The 24,594-nt window shown below is 37.3% G+C and overlaps 1 protein-coding gene across 3 annotated transcripts in view; it reads left to right on the top strand.

Annotated features, from left to right (window-relative positions):
• The first annotated feature begins 2,263 nt into the window (after positions 1 to 2,263).
• The window catches only part of LOC306805482 (gamma-aminobutyric acid receptor subunit pi-like), a 37,940-nt gene continuing 15,609 nt past the window's right edge, over positions 2,264 to 24,594 (top strand). Inside the window, exons 1-6 of one of the 3 annotated variants that reach the window (XM_079313255.1) lie at positions 2,264 to 2,348; positions 7,547 to 7,650; positions 16,673 to 16,740; positions 17,990 to 18,207; positions 18,786 to 18,868; positions 23,284 to 23,421. In XM_079313255.1, the coding sequence (XP_079169381.1) occupies positions 2,293 to 2,348; positions 7,547 to 7,650; positions 16,673 to 16,740; positions 17,990 to 18,207; positions 18,786 to 18,868; positions 23,284 to 23,421 (667 nt within the window). In that variant the 5' untranslated portion in view covers positions 2,264 to 2,292. Of the gene's footprint in view, positions 2,349 to 7,546; positions 7,651 to 15,482; positions 16,063 to 16,672; positions 16,741 to 17,989; positions 18,208 to 18,785; positions 18,869 to 23,283; positions 23,422 to 24,594 lie in introns of those variants that run through there. The other 2 variants (XM_079313257.1, XM_079313256.1) reach the window with 2 other exon arrangements.

The following is a 24,594-nucleotide window of genomic DNA, read 5'->3' as shown; positions in this document are numbered from 1 at the left end:
GTGTGTAGCTTTTGATGAAGAAATGTGTGGCAGGAAAGGTCCAGATGTGCAAACATGCCAGGAGGCAGGCTTTTCAGCAGAAACACACAGCTCAGTAAGCCCCATAAAAAAGGGGCAGCAGAGAAAACGTGTGTGTGCATGCAAGCATGTACACACATGCAGCAGGGGTTTATATACCCAGCTTATCTGTGAAACAGCTTGAGACTCCAGCAGTCACCCAGCTCTGCTCATTCCTTGGCTGGCATGCAGTGTCCCTTTGCAGTGAGGGCAAGCCAGCTGACAAGGCAATTGGATCTCTTGATTAGTGTTTCTTATGCTGAAGGAAGAGATCTTCTCCCTCTTTTACTCAAATGCTCTCCTTTCCTGAGCATACAAAAATACCATAGGATGGATTTGACCTTTCATGTGTTAAAGACCTAAATTCCCCACCTTCCCATAAAATTGCTGTCTTGGATGTTGGTTAAGAACTGAAGGTAAAGCCTTATTTTAGAAAGAAATCAGTAATGAGCCCACTCATTTTAATCTTCAGTCCTGTTAAAGCTAAACCCAAACAAGTGCAGAAATATCCATAGGTTTCCTTAATCTGTTTATAAAGTATCTTCAGTCATGTTAGGAGCTCATAGTATCAATTCAAAAGCTAAATATAAAAAGCAGCTTTTTGAAGTACGTATAAAGTCAGTAAGACTATTTTTAATTTTAGCGAATTTTCCTGTGAGATAAAGATACTGAATGTGGGAAACATCCAAACCCAAAATGAGATACGTAAAAGAAATCCCAGAATCTGCACCAGGAGTGTTACAGAATCAGCATGTAGAAAGCCATGTTCTCACAACACCATCTGCTCATTTATACTGCTTTTGCCTGTTACCAGCTCCCTTAATGTCTCATGCACGATTTTCTGTGGAAGTCAGGAGGAGTGTATGATTTATTTTGATATTAATATTTACCAGGCTGGTGTATGCTTAAAGTAGCCTAGATGCTGAGAATATTTGCTTGTTTAAAAAGTCATTGAAATGGCCTTCCTTTTTCTTTGGAGACATTAACAAGTTATTTTGTCACTTCCCTGTTACATAAAAGTCATATCCCATTCACATGGCATTAATTTAGGTAAATACCACTAGTTTTGCTCTTACTGGAACTGTAGACTGAAAGAAAAATTACTTAGGATTTTAAATATCTTGCTGGCATTTTATGTTGGTCACTAAAGAATAGTGAAACAAAGTTCCAGGGTGTGAAACTTCAAATTCTTTACTATTAGCAATTTAGTGGGAAATTGAAATGAGAGATACTCCTGGAAAACTCATTCTGGACACTGAAAATATTATGCTTGATTGTCCTTTCCAGAAACCTAAACCAGATATTTCATCTTCATTTATTAACATTTGACAGTTGTCTTTCAGATTCTGTGCAGGTAGCATTCCTGACATGAAGGGGTTTTTTAGAGTTTTGAAGCAGGTCTAACAAATAAGGTTTGTGTACTCTGATGAAATACAGCAGAAGTGTGCACAGTCTGTGCATTTCAGATCCATTGCATGGCTGCATTGCACTATGGATTGATACTCTTTTCATCCAGAAATGGATTACAGAGCTGACAGATTTCTTAAAATAGCTATTATGGATGTGAATCATGCTGACAAAAGCAAAGAAATCCCATTCAGAAAAGACATCTTCCCTCAGCCAAACATTCTCATGAATATGGATGGTTATGTATGATTTATATACAAAGGATTTTTTTTTAATAGCTAGGGGTAGAAGCCTAAAGTTTTGTTTTTTTCTCATTAATAAAAAGACTACCAAGGTTGCCTCTCAGTGGAATTGATGCTACACATGGACCTGAGAGGTTGTTCTCAGATAGCTCTGTGTTCTAAGATGGGGTCATGTGTTGTCCCTTAAGAAGAGACACTGATATGCTGGAGCATGAACAGAAGAGACAAATCTCAGCATTTGCAATTCTCCTACACAGGATTACATTATTATTTGTAGCAATTACTTTTCCTAATATTTAAAGGACGGAGGCATAAATGAAAGAGCTGTAGTGTACTGGAATGCAGCTTCTATTGGTTAGTTAAATTAATCCTTATGCCACCTCTTTTTCAAGTTTTGAATTTTTTTGTTTTTTTATTGATGTAGATATTTACTAATACATTAGAATAAGCTGTTCAAGATACAATATCTTTAGTGTTTAAAACCTTTGGAAATTAATGTATTAGAAAAGCACATGTGCTGTAAAACATTACCTCTGCACCTTTTGTTTTCTAGGAGCTGCAAGAACTTCTGAAAGAACTTGTGACCATGTGCAGTCTTAAGTGCTGCAGTCTCAGAACCCTTTTCCTCTTGCTGTTCTGTAGGTAAGAAGTATTTGCTAAAAATATTTATTCAATATATTATTATATCAGTTGGTTTATAATAAATTTAATTATAATTAGAGTAATATCTGACTAAGTAACAAAGTAAAATCTTGGCATTTGAATCTTGCCTCTTCTGAAAATGAAAGAACCTGGGTATTAGTAACAGAAATAAGGACTGAGCTTCACAAATCTCAGCTGCCTTAACAGATTTTTTTAATTGGAAAGATTGATGAGGAAGAAAAATAATGGAATTTTTGAAGCATATGAACCCTCAAGTAAAGGATTACTGGGTTCAGAGTGAGTATTATATGTATTATGCTTAACAAATTCAGGCAGACACACGGTCCTTGCCTGGAGCACACAGTGCCTTGCCCAAGGACAGAAGCACACAGTCCACCCAGATTTACTACAAGCTTGAGACAGTAAAATCATTGTTGTGCACTAAACGGAGAGTATCTTGAAGAAATTACTTATTTGAAACACTGTTTTCTTCTCTGTTATGAAATAATGAAGTCTTCAGGAAATCTAAGTTGCATTAAGCTGGAAAGTGAAAATTATCCCCTCTGGCTATGCATAACCCTCCTTGCAGTACAGCTGCCATGACAAAAAAAATAGAAATGGAGCACTTACAATATATTTCTTCTATAAAAATGGGCAAAAATATTCTTCAATAGTTCTAATAAGAAAATGTAAGCATGGACAGGTTAAACATTCTCATCACTGCTTTCAACTGAAGTATTTAAAATCTGTGAGCCAATTCTTTTTCTGCCTAACCTCCATCTCACAGAACATTTCTCAGGATAAGATTCTGTCTAAGCTTTAACTCAAGTGGGTGTGCAAACACCCATTTAGATAAAGCTTTCTCTTAGTAATGGGAGCAGGTGGAACAGTTCCCTGAAAATGAGTTTAAAACATTCACCTCCCCCACCTTCTCCAGTCCTGCAGAGAGCTCTCTGTCCAAAAAACCCTTCCTCTAATTCCACCTTCTTTCCTCATCAGCTGAGAATTGCCACACTGTAGTAAGTGGATGACTCATGGTTTAGCCATAATAAAACACTGCTAAGAGACCAACACATCTAAGTAACAAGGAGGCAAAGTTTCTTTCCTCAGGAGCTCAGCCTGTGGAACACATTCATGATTATCAGGCAGACTTTGTGAATCCTCTGACCTGATCTGGCTGTGAGTGCCCAGAGGCACAGGCAGCTCATTCCTGAGCTCCATCCAAGGGGTTAGGGGCACACACAGCCCCTGTACCAGTGCCTGGGCCACTGAGCTGAGGTGTCTGCTGAACCCAGATCCAGACCCAGGCTGAGAGGCAGCTCTGGCCCTTGGTTATCTCACAGACAGGATGATGCTTGGGCACAAAAATGTGTTTTTCCAGTGCACGAATCAGAAGGGATTTGTGAAAGTGCTGTTTAAAACAAAAACTACAATGTTTGGCACTGGAACAGGGAAATATTTCTAAACAAAACCCAAGGGCTGAAGTGCACCCAAAGCAAAGACCATGATTTTTTGCCAAGTGGTCCCTTAGATATTCCACTTGGAAAAGCTCTGCCTAACATGTGAAGAGAGTTTCTTCTACTGAAAAATTTACAGTCAGTAATGGTATGGGGTTGTTTTTTTCCTTTCGATCTCTCCTTGCCTGAATGACACTTCTTCACTTCCCTTAACATTAAATTACATTACAATCACACCATGGCCCCCTTTTTAGGATTAAATTGGGGAACTGCCTGGATGATTGCTTTCTCCGATTGTTTTTTTTTTAATTTTAAAAGTTGCAATGAAAAAATTGAGGCAAATTTATTATTACCTGGAATCAGATTAAGTAAATGTATGCTATCTGGTTTGAAGAAGAGTTCCCATTTGTGTCAGATTGGGTGTTTTTAACATAAAGAATGCTAGCCTGGGCTTATGGAATCAGAGACAGAAAACTCTACAAAGTATTTTTTTTTTTCCTGAGCTTAGGAGCATTTATGGTACTTCACTCTTTGCTCTTGCATCTGGTGATACGATGCTACAGTTTCAGCCTCAGCATTTAACAAAAAAAATTAATGACAGTACTGTCTGTTTCAAAGCAGAGAATTAATCAGTGATGTAGTAGATTTTGCTACAGTTTACCTGCAAATACCATATAAACCCCCACATCACTAAGCACAAGTATGAAACAAGAAATAACTTTATTTGCATGTGTAAGCCCTTCACCTGTCAGTGAATTGCCTGGAAAAAAGCTCTTTTTTATTCTTGTTTTCCTGGGGGCAGTATTTCAAAAGCTTGTTCAGACTGTATTTGGCATTTTGTTTATCCTCTCACAGTTCCAAGGTGTTTTTGTCTCTTTCATGATACATAACTTCTGACAAAAAATAGCCAGAAAAAATATTCTTGTACATGTGTGTAGACTGTAGTTTTCCCTAAATAAATGATATATACTGCTGTTCAGGGCAAATGTTTCTTCCCCCTGCTTCCCCCAGTTACCCCATTCTGTTAAGGCACTAACTTGAAAGTACCTTAAATAACAAGCAGTTTTTTACCTTTCAAGTTTAGCCAAAGCCATAAAAATGCACAGTTTTTGAGCCATCAGAATGAATTAGGAAAATAAATCATTATAATTCAGCTTTTATGAAAGCAAGCAGAGGGCACTGAACCTGATGTGTTAAAGTATTTATTATGCATTGACAGTCCAGAACAGATAGATATTCTCAGCTGAAAAATAATTATATAATCAGTTTTTTTCTGTAAAAGCCTGTTCACTCCTCAGTTGCTGGAACATCTGTCACAAGGTAATTCCATGCTCTTATGCATGGCAAGGTATTTCACATACATTAAGGAAATGGAGGAACTTTAACAGCTTCCCTCAACTATAAAACACACTTAAATATAACAGCACAAATATTGGTTAAAGGAGCAGCTTAGATGCATTGATGAGAAGGTGCAGATGAGTAAGTGGGGTGAGTCTCAACTTTTACTTTATCCTTTGCAAATGTGTGCAGCTGTGAGCTCACTGTGGCTGAGCTGGGAGTGGAGCACGTGAATCAAAGAGCTCTTTAAGGGAAACAGAGCATCAGCCCTGAAAACACAGAAACCCAAAACTGCTGCAGGCACAGAACCTCTCTGGGATCCTGATCTTTCCTTACCACTGACAGTCTGCCTCTGAGCATCCCCCAAAATCAGCAGGCTGGTAACACCACACACTCACATTTAGGAGACCTCAGGTTTCTCACTTGTTGGCTGTGGCAGGATTTCTCCAAGGTTTTGTGGCCAAACAGCACACAGGGGACCATGCCTCATTAATCACAGCCTCAATTACACCACAACAGCTTTCCCAGGCTTCCTTAACCATAAAACTCAATGGACAGTGGTATGAGGCTACATGTCATTGCTAATGAGGAAAATTATGAATTACCACAGGTCATTTAAGGGAAGGACTTCAATGAAAATTTTAAATACATATTTTAGAAAATAGGGGTTAATGATAATGAACCAGACCACTTTGAAATTGCATACTGATCATCAGAACAATGATATACCCTTGCAGCAGAAAAGAAACAAGTTTTCCTTCAAAATTTCACAACGCCTAAAACTTACTCAAGAGCAATCCAGTAAAACTGTGAAATTAAACTCATGCAGCTCACTGAACACTTAGCTAAAATTTATATGTAAATTACAAAAGGAGAGATATCTATTCCAAGTACAGTATTTAAGAAATTAATTGCATTCAAATGCATTTCCAATTTTAACACTTCTTTGCAACATAAAACTGGCCTTCTTATTTACATTTCACATCTCAGCATGACTGTGTTTGTTTCCTTAGGAAAAATCTTACAGGAGAAACTTCCCTTATTTCAAAGCTGGCATTACTCAAGGGTATACTTAAGTAACAACATCATTGTTTGGCAATATAGAAATAGAAAAGGAGGAAAAAATAAAGGGAAAAAATAAGATAATTCAAATAGCTAAGACATTTGTGTTATAAGGCAGCTAATGAAAACCAGCTATTTCTGTGGCAATACGGTCTGATGAATAAAAAATGTTTCAGCAATATCAGCTTTTCAAGCCAGTGGACACCACATTTAAACCCACAGTGTGATTTGACCATGTGCATTTAGTAAGATCATTTTAGCATTTAAACTTTGCCAGTTTAAGGTGCTGGATTGTTCCTAGTGGATGAAAGTCTCAGTGTCCTGACAAAAGTTTTCCCAGAAACAGCAAAATTAAAAACAAAACATCAAGCTTTGAAAGCAACAAGAGACCCAGAAATACAATGCAGAAGAGAAAGCAGAGTTTTCTGGAGTAGCAGCTCCAGAAAGAGCCAAGACTAAGAAATTCAGTGAGGATTTAGCACTACAAGGAAGGACCATGAAACACTGGTAGCCCCTCACCTAATGGTTTATTCTTAGGTTATTTTCCCTAGGAGTAAATCACCACAGCTACAGCTCTTGCACCTACTGTATCTACTGGTCACTTTTAGGGTTAGTAATTCCCAGAATAAGGATTAAAAGCTCCAGGCAATGCCTCTGCCAGCTGGGCTCACCAGGTCAATTAATTATTTGCTTCCCACCTTTATAATTCATACCCCACCTTCCCCAAACCATTGGGAACAAGTAGTTGCTACTCTCTCTGCTTTAATTTCTGAAGAGCACACCCTGCTCACAGTCTTGGGGTGCTCACCTTTTGGGGTTAGGCAGAAGAGGTTTGTAATTATTTATATATAACTTTCATGGGTGATATTTGTAGCTGTTTCTGAACAAAGGAAGTACTAGACTTCTCATTATGCTTCACTGATTTTGCTCAACAGGCTTATTTCTGCAACCTGTTTAAAAATTGTTGTGAAAGCAGGATTTTAAGAGTGTTTTTATGCACTAGTCTCTGAGGTTTTGTCTCTGAGACTTAAATATAATGTATTTAATTATGTAAAAAGAAGCTTAATTTTAAATGCTGACATAAACAATCAGCATTCCTTCCACATTCCTAGATCATAACCATAATGCCCTGTTTGCAGATAAAGTATTGAAGAAGATTGTTTCTCAGATGGAGTGTCAAGAAATAATAGACTTTAAGGTATAAAAAGAAACAATAAACTTTAAGGTATAAAAGAGATTTTTTTTTCCAATAAGAGAGTAATACAGATTATGGAATCTGATATTTTTTGGATTTTTTTTACTATATCCTTTTACAAAATCCTTATTTTCAATTCCTTTTAGGTCAATGCAAATTCCTGAAGCTGAAGGAAACAGTGACATTCTACCTCCAACTATACAAAAAATAATAAAAGGGTACAACAAGTATTTACGTCCATTTTTTGATAGTAAGTAGAAAAGCTCTTTCAATAGGACTGAGTCATAACATAATGTGGTGTCTAAAATTCAGCAGTGAGAGCAAATGGGTTTTTTCTGTACTTTTTTGCTCTGGTATCTGACAGTCACTGATCTGATTACACATGTTCTGTGATATTATAAGATAGAGTTTAATAGTTTTTGTGGCCCAAGGTGAAATCTGTGTATTCCAAGTACTTGCAAGCTGAACTTCCACGCTGTTAGAAAACTTGACTATCATTGTATGTGTGTCTTCATGAAATAAGCTGTAACATCTTACCTATTTAAAAGCATAATTTCCTCTAATTTCCTAAATAATAACTATAAAAAGCTTTGATTAAAGATTTGAAAGCTTTATATATCAAGCTGTTCATAACAGCACAGGCAAATCTTGTTACTATGCAAAGTACTGCGTGCCCCAAGGACAAGATTGCAAGAGAATTATTTAATAAATTACTCTTGCCTCAGGTCTTAAAGGTCACTGAACAGATTTACTGGAAATTGTGGGGGAGAAATGAATTGAAAAGGGAAAATGAATAACAAAATATCATTCCCTGCATCAGAAGCCAGTGGTCAGCAGATTGGAAGATGCACATTGATGTCCACTGCATCAAGGCTGATTTTAGTGCCCTGCAGTGCAGTCAGGCACTGAAATCCCACTGAAAAACTTCCTGATTGAGTCAGGTTATTGTATGCATCAGAAGTACTGAGGAGCCAGGAAGTGGCATGAAGAGCTTGTCCTGGAGAAAGTGCAGAACACTGAAGAAGAAAATATTCTGAATGTTGAAAAGAAACTCAGCACCATGTGTCTGCCAGAAAATAAACTTGTAGTATGAATGCTAGGCAATAGTTCTTAAGCTAGATGTTTGGAAATGTCAGAGCTATGAATGTCAAATGAAATATTTTATATCCTTTTATATCCTGCTTAAAAAGTGACTTAGGACTTTAAAAATTGACTATTGAGTTTCTAAGACCATACTGTTAACTCTTGCCATCCAAATATGTTGTTCAATATGGATGCTGCACATCATATGCCATTTTTGAATCCATTTATAATAATTTTAAGATATATCTGTATTTTAGGTTGAAGAAAAAGGGGAAAACTATTTCATCTGTTTGTTTTTATGGTTATTATCTTAGCTGATTATAAAACTGCTATAAAATATTTAATACTCTAAGGAGATTTTCAGCAAAATAAAAGTAACTTTAATAAATAAACTAACCTTTCCTCATTGGAGATGATGCATAATGTAAAATAACTGTGTTCAGTGGCCATTAATATATTTTATTCATTACCTCGTGTTAGTACTAGAGATATGTTGGCACTGCCATGATGAGTGTGCTTGGGCAGACAACAGTCTCATTTCAAAATCCTCTAATAGCAATTAAGATCATAAAGCATATTTGAGTTACAAATCTCCCTTTCCTTTGTTCTCTTTTCCTCAGCTGTTGTATTGCAGCAAGTTATTTTTTTTGCTATTTGGGTTTTTTTCAGTTATTTTTTTTCTGAGTGTTTGTTCAGAGGGATGCCAAGGCCTCTCAGGGTGTGCCCAGAAATGTCCAGAGGGGCTCAGGCAGGGATGGAGTGTGTCACACACAGAGTCAGTCTCACCCCTCCAGTGCCAGCATCGCTGCAGGTGCACACTGCAGGCATCCAAACACTGCCTCAGAAATCTCTGCTGGATCTTTATTAGCTATAGTGCTGAAGGAATGAAATGACACTCTGAGAAGAATACGTTTATTGATGCCACTTCTAAATGCAGGGTTGGTGGTTTTGTGAGAAATTACTTTCTTTGTGGGAATAGTTTGAGTTAGGATGACTCAGGCAATGCTTTTGATTTTTGAACCTGTAGCTTTTTGTGAGATCATCTGGGATCACTTTCCCTGTTTCAGAGGAATGTGTGCTTGCCTGGGGAGTGGTACAGCCTAGTCCTGATCCTTCTCCATCACTGGCAAGGTGGGATATTTTGCCATGTATGAGGTTGGGCCCAGGAGAAGCTGTTGCTCTTCTCAGCAGCAGAGAACCACCTAAACCTCAAACCACCTCAATCCTCAGCTTAACAAACCTTGGAATGTATTTATCTGTGTGACCACAGCTATGCTAGATTTCTTCCATGCAAAATCTTCCTGATTTATATGATGTTTTTTTGCCTGCAGCTGGTGTACCTTGTTCTTGGTAATGGGGTTATCAGAACAGTATCAATGGCAGCAGCAGAGCTGTCAAAGAGCTGATGAAGCCAGAGCAGTAATTAGTCATTGACACCTCTTCTGTGACTCCCCCCTGTCCCAGATCCTTAGTTTCTTTGGGATTATATTTTCATGTTAATTGTGAGAGGCAGACCAGTTACAGATGGATCTGGAGGTCAAACAGCTGATTAGACTCAAGTAGATTAATGAACAAATGCATATTGAAAACATAATCTGGCTACTGTAAAAACCTGAACAGTCTTGATTGTGCAACCTATCAGTGATGATAGACTCTGAGAAAGAGACTTGTATTTCTAGAAATATGAACAGAAGAGGATGGATGTGCACCTGACAGTCTGTGTTTACTGTTTTGAATGAAAGGATTTGTATAAATGAGAACCTAGTATGTGTATGTTGATATGCAGAAATATCTCCCCTAAAAATGCTAAGGCCAGCCTTTTTAAGACATTTGGCTTCCTTTTCTTTGGTTTTGGCCAAGATTCCTTTGCTGTCAAAAATATGTGCATTTCTGTTTATTAGCTCAGTTAGACACACACATAAATATTCATGAAGAAATTTGTCATAAAACTAGATGGTATTATTTGTTGGCATCAAAAGTGCTTTAAGCTTAATGTTAGTGAGTCATAATGGAACTCTGAAACGTGATTTTTATCAAGTGTGAGAGGGCCAGAGGTGAGCTTAAATTTTAGAATAAACTCATTTAAAGTAATTTCAAAGAGACTTGTACTTGAAAATTTTCTTCCAGCAGGAAATGGCAATTTTTGATGGGATGATTGCTGCCAAGATACAATCATACTCTTGCAAAATCAGTGACACAGAACTCCTTAATATTTAACAAAATGGGGTTTAAGTCCTGAAAATCAAGTTAGGTATAAACAAATGTTCATAAGATGACAGCTCCTTTCTCCTAAAGCCAGAAAAAAATCAAGAAATATTTACTAGTCAAGTAAAATTTATGGTAGCTCATAAATTTTTAGTTTAATAAGTCCTCCATTTGCTTGTTAATTTGTGTTTGGTCTTTGTGCTAGGTCTGGCAGACGACTGGAAAGGTCCCAGCCACATACCACAACTTGGGTGGTATCATTAACAAGGGGACTATGAAGAATTTTTTTGTTTTAGTCCAATGACTGCATAACAACATAAAAATTGTCTTCTTCTCTCTTTGCATGGATGGAACCCATGCTATTCCAGATTTTAATTCTAATTTATCTCACCTTACTTTGCTCCCCTCCTCCTGCACAGCCCCTGGCTGCACAAACATTTTGTGTGACACAGACTGACCTTCCCATCTCCAGCACCCAAACCAGGTGCCCAAAGCTGGGATAGTTAAGCCAGTCTTAGTGTGTCAGAGGGCTGCAGACAAGTAAAACTGGCAGAGTGTTTTAGGTTTGTCCATGATGGGTGGCATGTACCAGTTCCCAAATTGTGAGGGTATTTTAGACACTGTTAGCACAGAGGAATCTCAGCTGGGCTGGTTATTTTGCTCTGCCCTCCTCTGAATGTTGCTATTAAGAATGTTCTCTTTCCTTATCTATAGCACTTTAATGTCCCTCTGAGCTGGTTCATCAAGCAAGTCTTCATAAATTAAGCAGATAGGTGCAATAAATAATTAGAAAAACCCAAACCCCTAATCTGGAATGATTTTAACCCTTCTTTGGACTGGAATATGAAATACTCCTATACTAATGTTAGCAGGTATTACTCCTCGATGTAATAACATATGGAATACTTCTATAGAAAAGCTGGCATAAGGGATTTAAAAATCAACAGTTGTATCCCTTAAATGTCCTACTATACCCTGACTCTTTATCTCAGCAATGCAAGTTGATTTCCACCTCAGGTTTTCTGCTGGAACCATGTAGATCAATTTTATAACTTTATGTGCTGTGTCAAACTCTGAGTTAATGAGCAATTCCCGCAGACTTCAGTGAGCCTTGGATCAGGTTCATAGGGTTGTTAAGGGATGCATAAAATCTTGTAAATAATTTTATACAAATAGATTTTGTTCTGTGATTGAATGTGATAATTTAAGTGTTCTAATTAAAAGGAGAGAGACTAGGAAAAGGTCACAGCTAAGTGTATTTGAATATGAAAGCTGCTTTCAAGTGGTACAGAAAAGTGTCATGCTTAAATCAGTTATTCTAAATCACATTTAAAAGATATTTTTCTTACCTTCATAATTAGTAATACATTTAATACACTTAAATTTTAAATTAAAGTACAAAAAATTTTTGGGTCCAACCTTCTGTCTAAGACGTATCCTCATGGGTTTTTTCCCTCAAGTGTTGTTTATATTAAGTTTGTAAATTTAATGAGGTGAAGGCATTTTAGTCTACAGAAGTGTACAAAAGAGACAAAAAGGTATCAGAATATCAGCTGTGTCTAACACTCTTTAGTGTAGTGAGGCAAACTCACAGGGAACATAAATATGTTCCATCATCTAAAGGCTATTTTAAATCCCAGCTAGCCAATATCTAATCCTTACAGAAGAGAAAAAGCCCAGAATAAGTAAATTTCAGCCCACACATGGTAATGGAGATTTTCCTTCCTTTCCCAGGGAACTCAGAGACACTATGAGCATCTGTCTGTCACCAAACCCAGCTTGGGTTTTGATTTTTGGGTTCTCCCTTGCCTCTCCCACCCCTCCAAAGGCTTAGTTCCAGAGACTCTAAATCATAAATAGTGGTTATGTTCAGATAGTAAAAAGATCAATTTATTTGAAATTTCCTGTTGGCTCCAGCTTCCATAACCCAGGATCTTACTTTTATTTGCCAAACAAACTAAACAACTAACTAACATTTTCTGACATTGGACAAGTCACCTTTCTGACTTCTCTTTGAGGAACTGAGTAAACAATGCACTTTGATTTTTATGTTACAAGATTCAATACTAAGCTTCCAGGAATTTTGTCTTCTGGATTATTTCTCTCAACCAAACTATGTCTGCTGTTTGCACATTTTACTTAAATGTGGAAAACAAATCTTGTCACAGTCATAACAGTCTTGCCAATATAGAATAGATTGCAAGATAACTTAATTCTGTGCATTACTCCCATTTGCAATAATGCTGCTGCCAAAGCATAAGATGGAAAGAGCATGTTAAAATGATTATCTGTGACAGCCTCTGAATCCTTCTCAGAGGCACTGCTTGCCAAGATAGTTTCCTATCCTGTATGTGCTGCCTGTCTTGTTTGTCCCCACATTAATTGCTTGCATTTGGCTGTATGGAAACATGGGGGGTTTTGAGGAATGATTTAACAAGCTGTTGTCAATGTGGTCCCCACCAATTTTAGTCTTGTCCACAAACTGTACCAGCAAAGCAACATCAATGTCTGAAAATTGTTGATGGAAACAAATAGGATTGAAACTGATTTGTGCTAGGAATGAGTCTGTCTTCTGATGTCTTCAAATCAAGAATTACAGTTGAGATCTGTCAGAAGGCTGTCTTAATCTGTCCACTTTCTTCATGTAACTATTTGTCAAGAAGGATGTCTTGTGGCAGGAAGTTAAATGCACTGAAAAAAAATCTAAGCATTATATATCTCATTATGTAAGAATTCTGTAATACTCCAAAGCAAAGCTGGCAATGGGAGAGACAAAATGAGGTTTTTAGGAAACTATAATGAATTATGCTAGTGATAATTTTCCTTCTAATTCTCTGTTTGCTGGCAACATTTTATCCAGAATTGCTGAAAAGACGTCACATTCTTCCAAAAAGCCATTCATTCCTTTTCTGAGGCCTTTCTGAATGTAATAATTGTTTTGAGTTTTCTTAAACTAAATGAAAAAGGGCTCATGCTAGCAGCTCAGCACTGGAAGTGCTGATCCATTGCAGCAGTAGGTACACCCATGACTCAGTGGTGGTTTATTTTGCTGCTGCAGGCTGGGCTCATTGCAGTGATCCAAATTTAATTTTTAGGAGTGCTATCTGCCACTCTTCTGGCTGCTTTCCCATTTGGGATCACTATGAATATCTATAAAGGGCATAGAGGAGCAGTGTACACAAATTCTGGTGAAACTAGAAGGTGTTCCTTGGCGATCCTCTGCCAAGATTCCCTGCAATAGTGCAGGACAGACCCACTGCAGTTTCCTTCTGAAGGTCGGTAGATTTCTTCTGATGTTGTCATTGTACATACAACTTCTGCCAAACACATGGGAATGTAGGAACTGACTGCCTCATCTGGTTTGCTGCCCAGGTTTTGACACTGTCAACAGGAGACCTTTCAGAGGAAGTTCAGAGGAAACCCTGGTGAATAATTATGCGCAGACTCTTTCTGTTATTAACACTTTAAAATTTATAGTGCCTTGCTAAATAAGCATTTATCCTCACATGCAAAAGAGAAATCAGCATTTAACTATTAATGATGTTCAGATTTAATTAACAGCTGGAGCAAAGCTGTCCTTGTATCTTGTACTGGGTGAATAAAGATCCTTTCCATAGCTGCTGTTTTCCTGACAGCTCCTCCCGTACAGCACGTTGCTGTGTCTGGGGTGGTTTAATTTACTCCTGGGTTTTTGTGGGTGCTGGGTGCACTGGGGCAGTGAGAGCTGCTGGCTGGGGCGAGGGGAGCAGGATGGTTTTGTCCTGACTGTGCTGCCTCTCCTTGGCACCTGAAGCCCAAGGCAAGTCTGTGCTCTGTCACTTTGGGCTTGAGGCACGTCCTAACCTGAGCCAGATGTCTTGTGGGGCTTGGGAGTCACCCAGCACTGCAGAGCTGTTGTGTTACTCGGTAATATTTCAAAAAATACTTCAGCAGGAAGGAAAAAAAATGATCCACAAAGTCCTGTTTGTCTTCCAGATTCCAGAGAAATGAACCCTGTTTAATTTCAGTAATCTTTCTGGAAAGTCAGCTTTCCCCCTCACATGTGTAACAGCCTAGCACTGATGATACTGAACTACTGTTAATGGACATTTTCCTTAATCTGTATCACTTTACTGGACAAGGATAGGTGTAGTTCCTACCAATAAATCATCATATAATAGGAAAAGTCTGATTATTCCCAGGCATGATTCCTGTACACTCATCTGAACACTGCATTGTCCTCTCCTTGGAATGGTCTGTCATTAAGCCTTGCTGGCTGGGGCTCTCCCCAAATGATCATCTGATGGTTGGCAATAATACCCTCTGTCACAGTCAGACACAGGAATCTCTAGGAAGACATAAATCAGAATATGGATTACAAACACATTCTTTTAAAATTCAGTTGTTTTTGAGGGTGTGACATACCTTTTGAGGCTGGCAATGTTGTACCTGCAATAATGAGGCATTACAATGGTAAGTATAAGTATTAATTGTTGCACCCTGTGTAGCAGGGATAATTTCCATGGACATTGAGCTTTTAATCCTGGAGAGAGAAAAAAAAATGTATTCATGGAGTATCAAAACATGAAAAGACTGGAAAGAAACACAAGAACAACATATCAATGATCTGAGAGTTTTTCAGTCAATTTTCTTCCAAAGTTAGCTTCTAAATTCTTTCAATGTATCAACAATGTATGAATAGTTTCTAAACCCTGTGTATAATTTAATAGAATAAAATAAACACCCATATTACCAGCAGGGCATGCTGCAAACCTGCAGTCCTGTTTTAAGATGGAAATTTATATTTAAACTTTCAACTGAGTCCAGAACAAAGGACTTAAAGATTTTTTTTCAGGAGTGACAGATGTGTAATGATTTTAACACATGCATTGGAAATAGGAAATATTTTGGAAAAAATAAAAGTACTAATAAAATTATATGTCTTAGAATGACACATTTTTTCTTTAGTGTTACTCATGGGGATGGAGTTGGACTCTGTGTTCCTCTGGCTGCCATTTGGGGTCACACAGGAAATTTCTACAAAATGTATTGCAAGGAACCAAGAAGGGCTTTCAGCTGTGTGCCTGTGAGATAAGGGCACTACCAGCTACAGAAATCTTATCCAAAGTATTCCTGCATTTCTCAGTACTGTGTTCTCTTCTTCTCAATTGCTTGGAAAAATGCACTGATTTAATATTAATTTCCTTGTACAAGCACTCTGTTAATTATTCTGCACATATTCAACCAGGAATAATGTCATGTTTCCATCAAAGCTCTGCACAAATACTGCATTTAAAGATGCACAGCTGGTGATCTTCCTTCCAACAGTGTGAAATGCACATTCAGAAGGAAATGGGAATCTGAGCATACTGACATTACAATAACAACTACTTAGGTAAGGTATTCAACTACACTGAATAAGCCTTCAGATTATGACAAGTATTCCTTTGTAAATGCAAGTATTTAAATCACAAGTTTCCTGCTTTTGGTCAAAGGCAAGATATTAAATGGCAATGACACAATTTATATCATATATTCTTAAATGAGCACTAAAGAAAGTCACTCACATATGCCATCTGGATATTAACCATGTGACATTGCCAGGTAAAACTTCTTACTTTACCCACATCTGATGGACCAGATGTTGCAAGTGGAAGAATTCTTTCCACTGCTCTGCACCTCTGAGCAGAAGAGTGTGATGTGCCATGGGGATTCCACACCTTATTGCACAATGTTTTCCCCAGAACTTTTCTTCCTGGGGGAAAACATCATATAAATCAGAAAGTATTATAGAAATAAAGCCTACTTTTGAAAACAAAAATAGTTTTAGTTGAGAAGAACAATGTTTTGGTTAAGAATGTGAAAAATAATCTGTGTTTAAGGAATATTTAAGAGAGCATCTAAACATTTAGAAAAAAATATGGAAAGACTTTGTAGACAATTCCCATGAACACTGAGTATTAAAGAATTATGAGATACATTTCTCTTTTTTTTTTTTTTTGCAGATGGTCCTGTGTCAGTTGGGATGAGTATGGATATTGCAAGCATTGATACAATATCAGAAATAAATATGGTACTGTAGTTTTTGCAGTCTTGTTTTTTCTGCTTGTTGATAAACTGATGTCCTGTGCTTACAGCTGCTGGCAATATGACTTCAGGCTTGTCTCCTTGGGAAGTCAGTGTGGGTTAGAAGATGGAATTTTCTTGTTCACTACACATAGTGTTTATAACACTATAATAAATGCAGCTGTGAATCCCACCTCTCACAGATACAAACTGCTGCTTATTAATCTTAATGAGTATTGATGTTAATGAGAAGCATGAGGATCAGCACTTATTTTCCAGCACAAATGTCTAAATCTTTATGCATTTCAGAAAAATAAAGATATATTCATGTGCCTTTGAAGCCACCCTCTTTCCCTATGATTAGACACAGCTGAACTGAGACTGTTTTTCTCTTCTGTTGTTGCTGTCACACATTAATTCATTCCAGCTGTGTTTCATTTAATTTGTATCATTTGTTTTTGAACAAACTATGAAATGGAATGTATTTTTCTACTTAAAGATCCTCCATTTCTACACAGAAATTAAAATAAAAAATTAATCAGATATTAAATATTAGTGCGTTAGTAATTAGTAATTATTAGTTGTTATTTACAAAGGGGAAATAAGGTCAGAATTTCAGATGAATTTATAATATTGATAAAAACACACCATAAAATCAAAAGTTGTTTTAAATGTGTTAAGAAATAGTGTGATCTTAATGTAGGACTGCAAGGCATATCTAAATTGAAGGGGAATTGGACTGAGTACTATGTTCTAGGTCTTGATAAATTTGATACCACAGTTTCCTTTGTTTTGCTAAAACTAGAAATTGTGCTAAAACATTCCTTTCATTTTTCACTAACTTCTTTTGTCTATCAGAATTTATTCAACTTTTTCCAATGTGTTCTTTAAAAATTCTTCATTTATTAGCTTATGTGAACAAAATGAGATTTGGAACCACTCACATAAATCATTCTAAAACTTAAAGCTTTACAGAGCCAGATTATCTGCTTACAAAGCTCCAATGACTTCAGCTGATTTATAGCCCCAGACTTAGGCCAGCAGCTTTTACTGTAAATGACCATAAGAACAAAATCTACCAACCTCACATCAAGTGCTAGAAAATTTTGGCAGAGCAAGATTCAGTGCAGCTGCTCTTGGAGTGCCAGAGACATGGAGAGTCACAGTCTGTGCCCAGCAGCTGTTTCCACACATTTCTGTAAAAGAGAACACAACACAGGCTCCTTTGTAAGATAATTTTGTTTTTTCTCTCTCAGGATTACACAGCTACCATATTTCTAAGGCAGAGATGGACGGATGAGAGACTTTGTTTCAATGGCAACAAGAGCTTGAGCTTGGATGGTCGACTTGTGGAAATGCTTTGGGTACCAGACACCTTTATAGTTGACTCAAAAAAGTCTTTTCTTCATGATGTCACAGTTGAGAATCGTCTCATAAGGATATACCCCAATGGAACAGTCCTGTATGCTATAAGGTATGGAAATACCACATACCAGCCTTTATGATTGCATATGTTTGAAGCTTTCCAGGTTCTGCTTTAGAAAATGGGTCTGTTTGTAAAAGTAGGGTCTTGTACTTTTGTCAATGTATAATATTCTTGATCAATATATATAAATTGTTAAATTTAGTATAGTTCTTCTTCCCTAAACAGACCCTTTTGCTTTCATGTAGACTGAACACAAGAATTTCATGCTGCCATTCCAGTTTGCAATGAAACCATCACAGGGGAAAACAAGCTACAGTGATTGACTTGCATGATTTATTGTGAATTACCCTTTGTAAAAGGTTTTGATAAATATAACAAAATCTTAAAATATATTGCAAATAACAAAGGAAAATGCGCACTGACATGAGAAGGGAGCAAAGGGTGGCCTTTTTAGATGTCACTGAACTCTGCTGTTCTGCAGTGGTTTCCATTTGGGATTGTATTTTTCCTTACAGTATATATGAGGCTAAAAATATTATTTCAAGAAGGATACATCAGGTTTTTAATTTTTGCTGATGAACAATTTTGTCCCATTAATACTTAGAAAAACTGTTTTTTTCCCCAAGGGTCACCACAACTGTTGCATGCAGCATGGATCTGAGTAAATATCCAATGGATAAGCAGACATGTACTTTGCAACTGGAGAGCTGTAAGACACTTAATCCTTATTATTTTTATACAATTAGAAAAATATCTATGATCTTTTTCTCCTAGAAATTACCAGAGTGGCTGGAATTTTCACAGAAGGCAGGGGCATTATGTGGCCAGTCCCTGCTGAATTGCAGCAGTATGTGTGTGCAAAGATGTGTGCACATATGTGCACATGACAGCTCTGGAAATAGCATGGCAGTGCTGAAATCCTGCAGTGCTAATGAATGACTGAGCAGAATCCCTGGAGATTCTCACAGGCCTGGTTTTGCAGTGCATGCTGCAGTTACTGTCTTGGTCTTCAGAGGGAGTTCTGTGAGCAGACAATTTCCAGCAAAGATGAGATAATTTCTTTTTCCCCTTCAGAGAATATGTAATTTCCCTGCCTCGAGATACAATTCTTTTAGGAAAGAAAGAAATCAGGATAAGGATTATTTTTAAGGCATATAGTTCATATTTTATAATTTACTGTTTTCAGATCTTGCTCTGACTTATTTGTGTCGGTGTCAGTGTTCTGGTAAAAATGTCATCAATTGATGGACAAGAGCAATTATAATTTTTTCATTTTATCAATATTCTCATATTTTCTTTGAAATAGGTTCTCTACTACTTTGTAGACATGGTTACTTTTCAAACACACAAACATGCACTTTTGTAGTTATATGTTTGCTATTATTCATATCACAAGACTCTAGAAAATAATTTTTGCATGGGATAATGTAGAAGAATAACCAATTCTGTAAGATGAAAATATATATTCAAAATACGTGTCAATATGAGCTCAAAATATTTTGGAAGGTTTTTTGGTACTTGACCAGTTTTATTTTGTATCTTTTCAGAAATAGGTGTGTGTTGTACATCTCTTGTTAATGAATAGATTGCCACAAAGTTTCATTTTAGACAGAGACACAAAGGAAAGGAACCCTAAACCTTCTTCACTCAGGATCCCTTTAGAATAAGCAGTTTTATTGAGATCTGTTTAACAAACAGTGATTTGAATTGGAATTAGGATTTATCTTTATTTTCCTTTGGAGAAGCATATTGGTAAATCAATGTATATGGATTTAAATTAACAACACTGCCTAATGAGTCGTTTAGTATTTTCTCTAGTTCCAGAATGAAATATATCTCCCACAGGAATTTACAATTTATTTGACAGGATTAAAAAAATAAAGAGGAGAATTCCCCATGTAATTAAAACCAAACATTTTGCAGATTGATTCCATCTGCTTTTTCAACAGCACACAAGTGTCTCCTGTCCAAGGGGAAAACCCAGTTTTGTCACAACAAATGCTCCCATTACATTTGTGTTTAGTTTGGAGGAAAACAGATAGAAGTAACAAATGCAAAAAAGAAAAGAGTGTGCCTTGGGGCTGTGACCTTTTTTCATCAATGCACTGCAATCCTTTATTTTGGGTAGACTGGAAATGGGGTTTGTTTTCCCATGTGATAAGCTATGTTAATTTATAGGTGAATAATGTCATCATCCTCCTAGCATACTGCTTGCCAAGACCATTACCTGGGTTTAAGAATTGTGAATGCAGACACACACACACATCTGCACAAATATTGATGCTTATAAACAAAAAGTAAAACCTATAGCAAATATTTGAGCTGAAACTGAGCTAGGCTTTTATTAAATGATTATCAATCTAAAGACAAATATGTAATGATATTATGAAGTAATGGCTTTACACAATAAAGCTTCCCCAGTGACCTTCTCAACATACTTTTCTGCTATTGCTGGTTTGTTAATTTAGTTGACTTGTACTTTCTACACAGAAAAACACATTTTGGCAACATACCTATTGTATTTTTCTCCCTTATTGCAACATTTTGGAAGGTATTGCTGGCATATGTTAGGAAACTGAGACTTGCCACTCTGAGTCTCTGTTGATATGGGTGCTGTGACATTTGGGAAAGTGGAGGGTTCCTTTCCTGGTTGGTGCTGCCAAGGGGGGGTTCCTCCTCTCTGCTGTGTGGCAGCCCATCCTTGCTGGGCTGAAGGGTTTCTCCTCACATTTCCCTCACACAGACCCCCACGCCAAATACATATTCATATCTTGGGCCCATCTCTGAAATGTTATCTCTTTTTGAACTTGTCCTTTACCATTTATTCAGAGAAGAGCCATGTGAAGGCACTTAACTTGTGCTTGACAATCAGTGTAAATTAAAATTAGCAACAGAAAGGTAAAGAAACTAATTTGTATTAGGCATTATGAATGTTCAATCCCAAATTTACTATTTCTGTAGTTAACCCTGTTGACATTAGCAACTCATACTCTATCAACAATGTACAGGAATGAGACATTCTGAACTCCAGGAATTAGCTAGGATAAAAACTCAGTGTCACATAAAGAGAATAGAGATTACTTGTAAAAGGCAAATAACATGGACTTTAGGATTTTGTCTCTATAAACTTTTGAAATTGTTTTATAATTAGTAAAATATTAATCCCTTGAACAAAGAACAACTTTACACAGAGGGAGCCCTGTACTATTTAACTTTACTGACTATTGGGAAGGCTCTCTCAATAAAAATTCTTCTTAAGAGTTTTGGAATTATTATATTCAAATAATTTTAATAGAAATGATCACCCGAACCTACTAATTGTTCCACTAAAGAGAATATTCTGGAACAAAAGCAAAATAACCTCTGTTTCAAGATATGCTCATTATCATTCATGTGGACACCAAGAACTTCTGTCTCACACAACTTGGAAGGCTGAATATCTTATAAAAACAAAAAGGAATTTACTGTGGTACTCTCTTGTTCTCTGGACTTTATTTAAATGCCTGCAGTTCATTTATACTGAAAGGAAGTAAAATGAATCCATGGCTGGAATCATGCATAAAAACTGGTATTATGAGCCTCCTTGTTTTGACTAAGGACAATGCAATCATTTGTTTATAGAAAATGTTGCTTCTATTTTACATCTCACAAATCTGGGAAATTTCCCAGCATGTGGTTTTAGGGAATTGAAAACTTAACTTGGATGCATATATTTTTGGCTTAGTCTTTTGACATAAAAGTGTTTTGGCTTTAATTGCTATAAATGTGATAATGTGAGCAGATACTCCAGGCCATGGTACCTTTTCATACAACTGCCAGTGATAGTGAAACAAGATTTGCATTTAAAGAATGAGCAGAGAAAGAATTTTCAGATGAAACTGTCATTTAATAGGTAACCAGCCCAGTGTTTCCCTGCAATAAAATGTATGAGCTCCTATTTTTCCTACATGAGATGGCTGGAGAAATGAGTTCTGTTTTGTCATTGTAGGAAAAAACCCCAATAACTTAAAAATATTAAAAGGCACCTATTTTTTTTTAATTTTTTTTTTTTTTTTTTTTTTTTTTGGTTTTAATACCTCTCTTTTTTTTCTGTGATTCTAGAGTTTTGTTCTTTTTGCAGCATATACCCTTGTGCAATGTGTTGCATTATTGTCTCACTGTAATTTACTTACAGTTGACTGAAGTCTAAAAATAATCATCAGCTCATGTTTCTGTTCCCCAAGCTGAGCTATTAACTCACACAATATAAATCTGTCAAATACAAGAATGATTGATCCAAGTAAGCTAAAGAAAAAAGATGCTCAAATGCTCCCTGTTAACATGTAAATTACATTAACATAATCTTGAATTAATCACATACACTAGTCTGTAAAGTGGCTGCCTTTTATATAATGGGGAAAAGCTACAGAGGTACAGAGCTATGATTCTGCTGCACATTGACAAGTGTGTGCAAAATACAGTTGCCTCCTGATAGATGATTCATCCAGCTCCTAATTACTGCTTGAAGGTTAAGAGGGAACCTCCTGGGGCCCCTGCAGCGTGCCATGCTGTTGAGCCTGCAGGAACATCAGCTTCCAAGCTGGTGTCCTTGGCAAGTGTCTGAGCTCCTCAGCCTAAACCTTGTCCCAAGTGATGATTCAGCTCAGGTTAGAGCACAGCACCAGCTCTGCTGCTCTCCTCATCCCTTCACATCTATGGGAATGAGGACCAAGGCACTGTGCCAAGGAACAGCATCTTGGGATGCAACACATGGCACATTTCATGTGTAGTCAAACTGCTGGCAAGTGCACTAATTCATAAATGCTCTATTTTCTTAAAGCCTAGTAGCTTTTGCCTTTAGAATACCAGGTGGTATTAATCTATTTTATTAGTTTGTCATTTATACTGAAATGGAAGATATAAAGAGACCACCTCCAAAACTGTCAGCTTTTAACTTACAAGACTTTGCATGTTATTGGAAATTTTGTTATGAACAGGCATTACCATCTGCCAAAACCCCTCATTGTTTATGTCTAATGGTACTTTCAGGCACAGAAATAAGAAACAGCTGAACCATAAGTGTGCTCAGCACAAATTAATTATTGTGTAAAATAAACACTATTGTTGGCTTGTGTCTCACTGCAGGGGGTTATAACATCAATGATGTCACATTTTACTGGACCAGAGGAAATGATTCAGTTCGAGGTTTGGACACACTCAGGCTGGCACAGTACACTGTAGAGGACCACTTCACCTCTGTAGCTGAAGCTGTGTATGAGACAGGTAAAAACACCCTTGTAACCCTTCCTGGGTGCAGTCTGAACTGTGGCTTTGGAAACAGAGCAGCAGTGAGGAAATGAGCACATTGCTTTCTGGTAGGATGACAGTTTTCCTGTTCTAATAATTACATTCTTGAAGCCATAACTACCTTCTAAGTCACAAGCAGAGACTGAGCTAATGTAAAGAGTGAGCATTTTCTTGGAGGCTACACATTATCTAAAGGATTACAAACAGGAACCTACTGCCCCTTCCATATAATCCATATAATTCATATAATCTCAGGGAGAGCTCCTCTGAAGGAAGAGGAGCATGTAATTGGGCATTTAAATTGGAGACAGATCAGGGACCTGGGGATACCCAGCTCAGATCAGCCATCGTGGCTTTACAAGGAAGTCAAAAGTCTCTATTCTCTGTGGAAATTCCAAGAATTTGTTGGGTGCTTTCACAGCTGCAGGAATTTGAGTTTCTTGGCTACTGCAGTGGTAGTTGCTCTTTTTCTGTGGCAACCTAGCCTGGTGGGCAGCAGGGAGCAGATTATTGCTGGACCTGAGGCTCCTCTGCCCAGGGAAGGGTCAGGAGCATTTCCAGACCTGCTCATCTGCTGAGCTCAGGAAACTGCTGTAGAAAGTTTCCTCTTAACTGCAGGACTTAACCCCAGGGAACAGTGTGCTCTTGTTTATTTTCTGCAGATTTTGAAAGGGATTTCAGAGAGTTCAAGACCTCCAAAGCCTTTTTGTTCTTTGAGTTACTCTCAGGTCCTTCATTGCTGCTCCTCATTGTGTACCTGGTTTCTCTTCTGCTCAGGTCAGCACACCCACTCAGGGCTGTGATCTTTAAATCAAGACACACATGCCTTAAAAACTGCAGTATCACCAGTTTCTAATTCTGAATCACAGAAATATAGTTTCTCTATTCCATTATTGGGAATTTCTGCTTTAATAATACAACTCAGAGAAACTTGTGATCTAATTTCAGGTATTAATTCCGGCTAAAAGGTCAAAGTTCTTTAAATGGATGTAAAATTAGAAATTTTATACATACCAGCAGGCTCTAGGATCTCTGAATTTCTTGCTACTTATATAAGTGACATCTGCTTGCCTTCCTCCTCTTTACAGCTTCTGGGTAAGCAGCATCAAGTTCAATCAAAGAGGAATAATCCTTTACTGCTGTTCTGCC

The sequence above is a fragment of the Erithacus rubecula genome (genome assembly GCF_903797595.1).
Source record: "Erithacus rubecula genome assembly, chromosome: 9".
In the NCBI taxonomy this organism is placed as follows: Eukaryota; Metazoa; Chordata; class Aves; order Passeriformes; family Muscicapidae; genus Erithacus; species Erithacus rubecula.
Note: the sequence above shows the minus strand (reverse complement) of the source record. Positions and strands in the feature narration are given on the sequence as shown.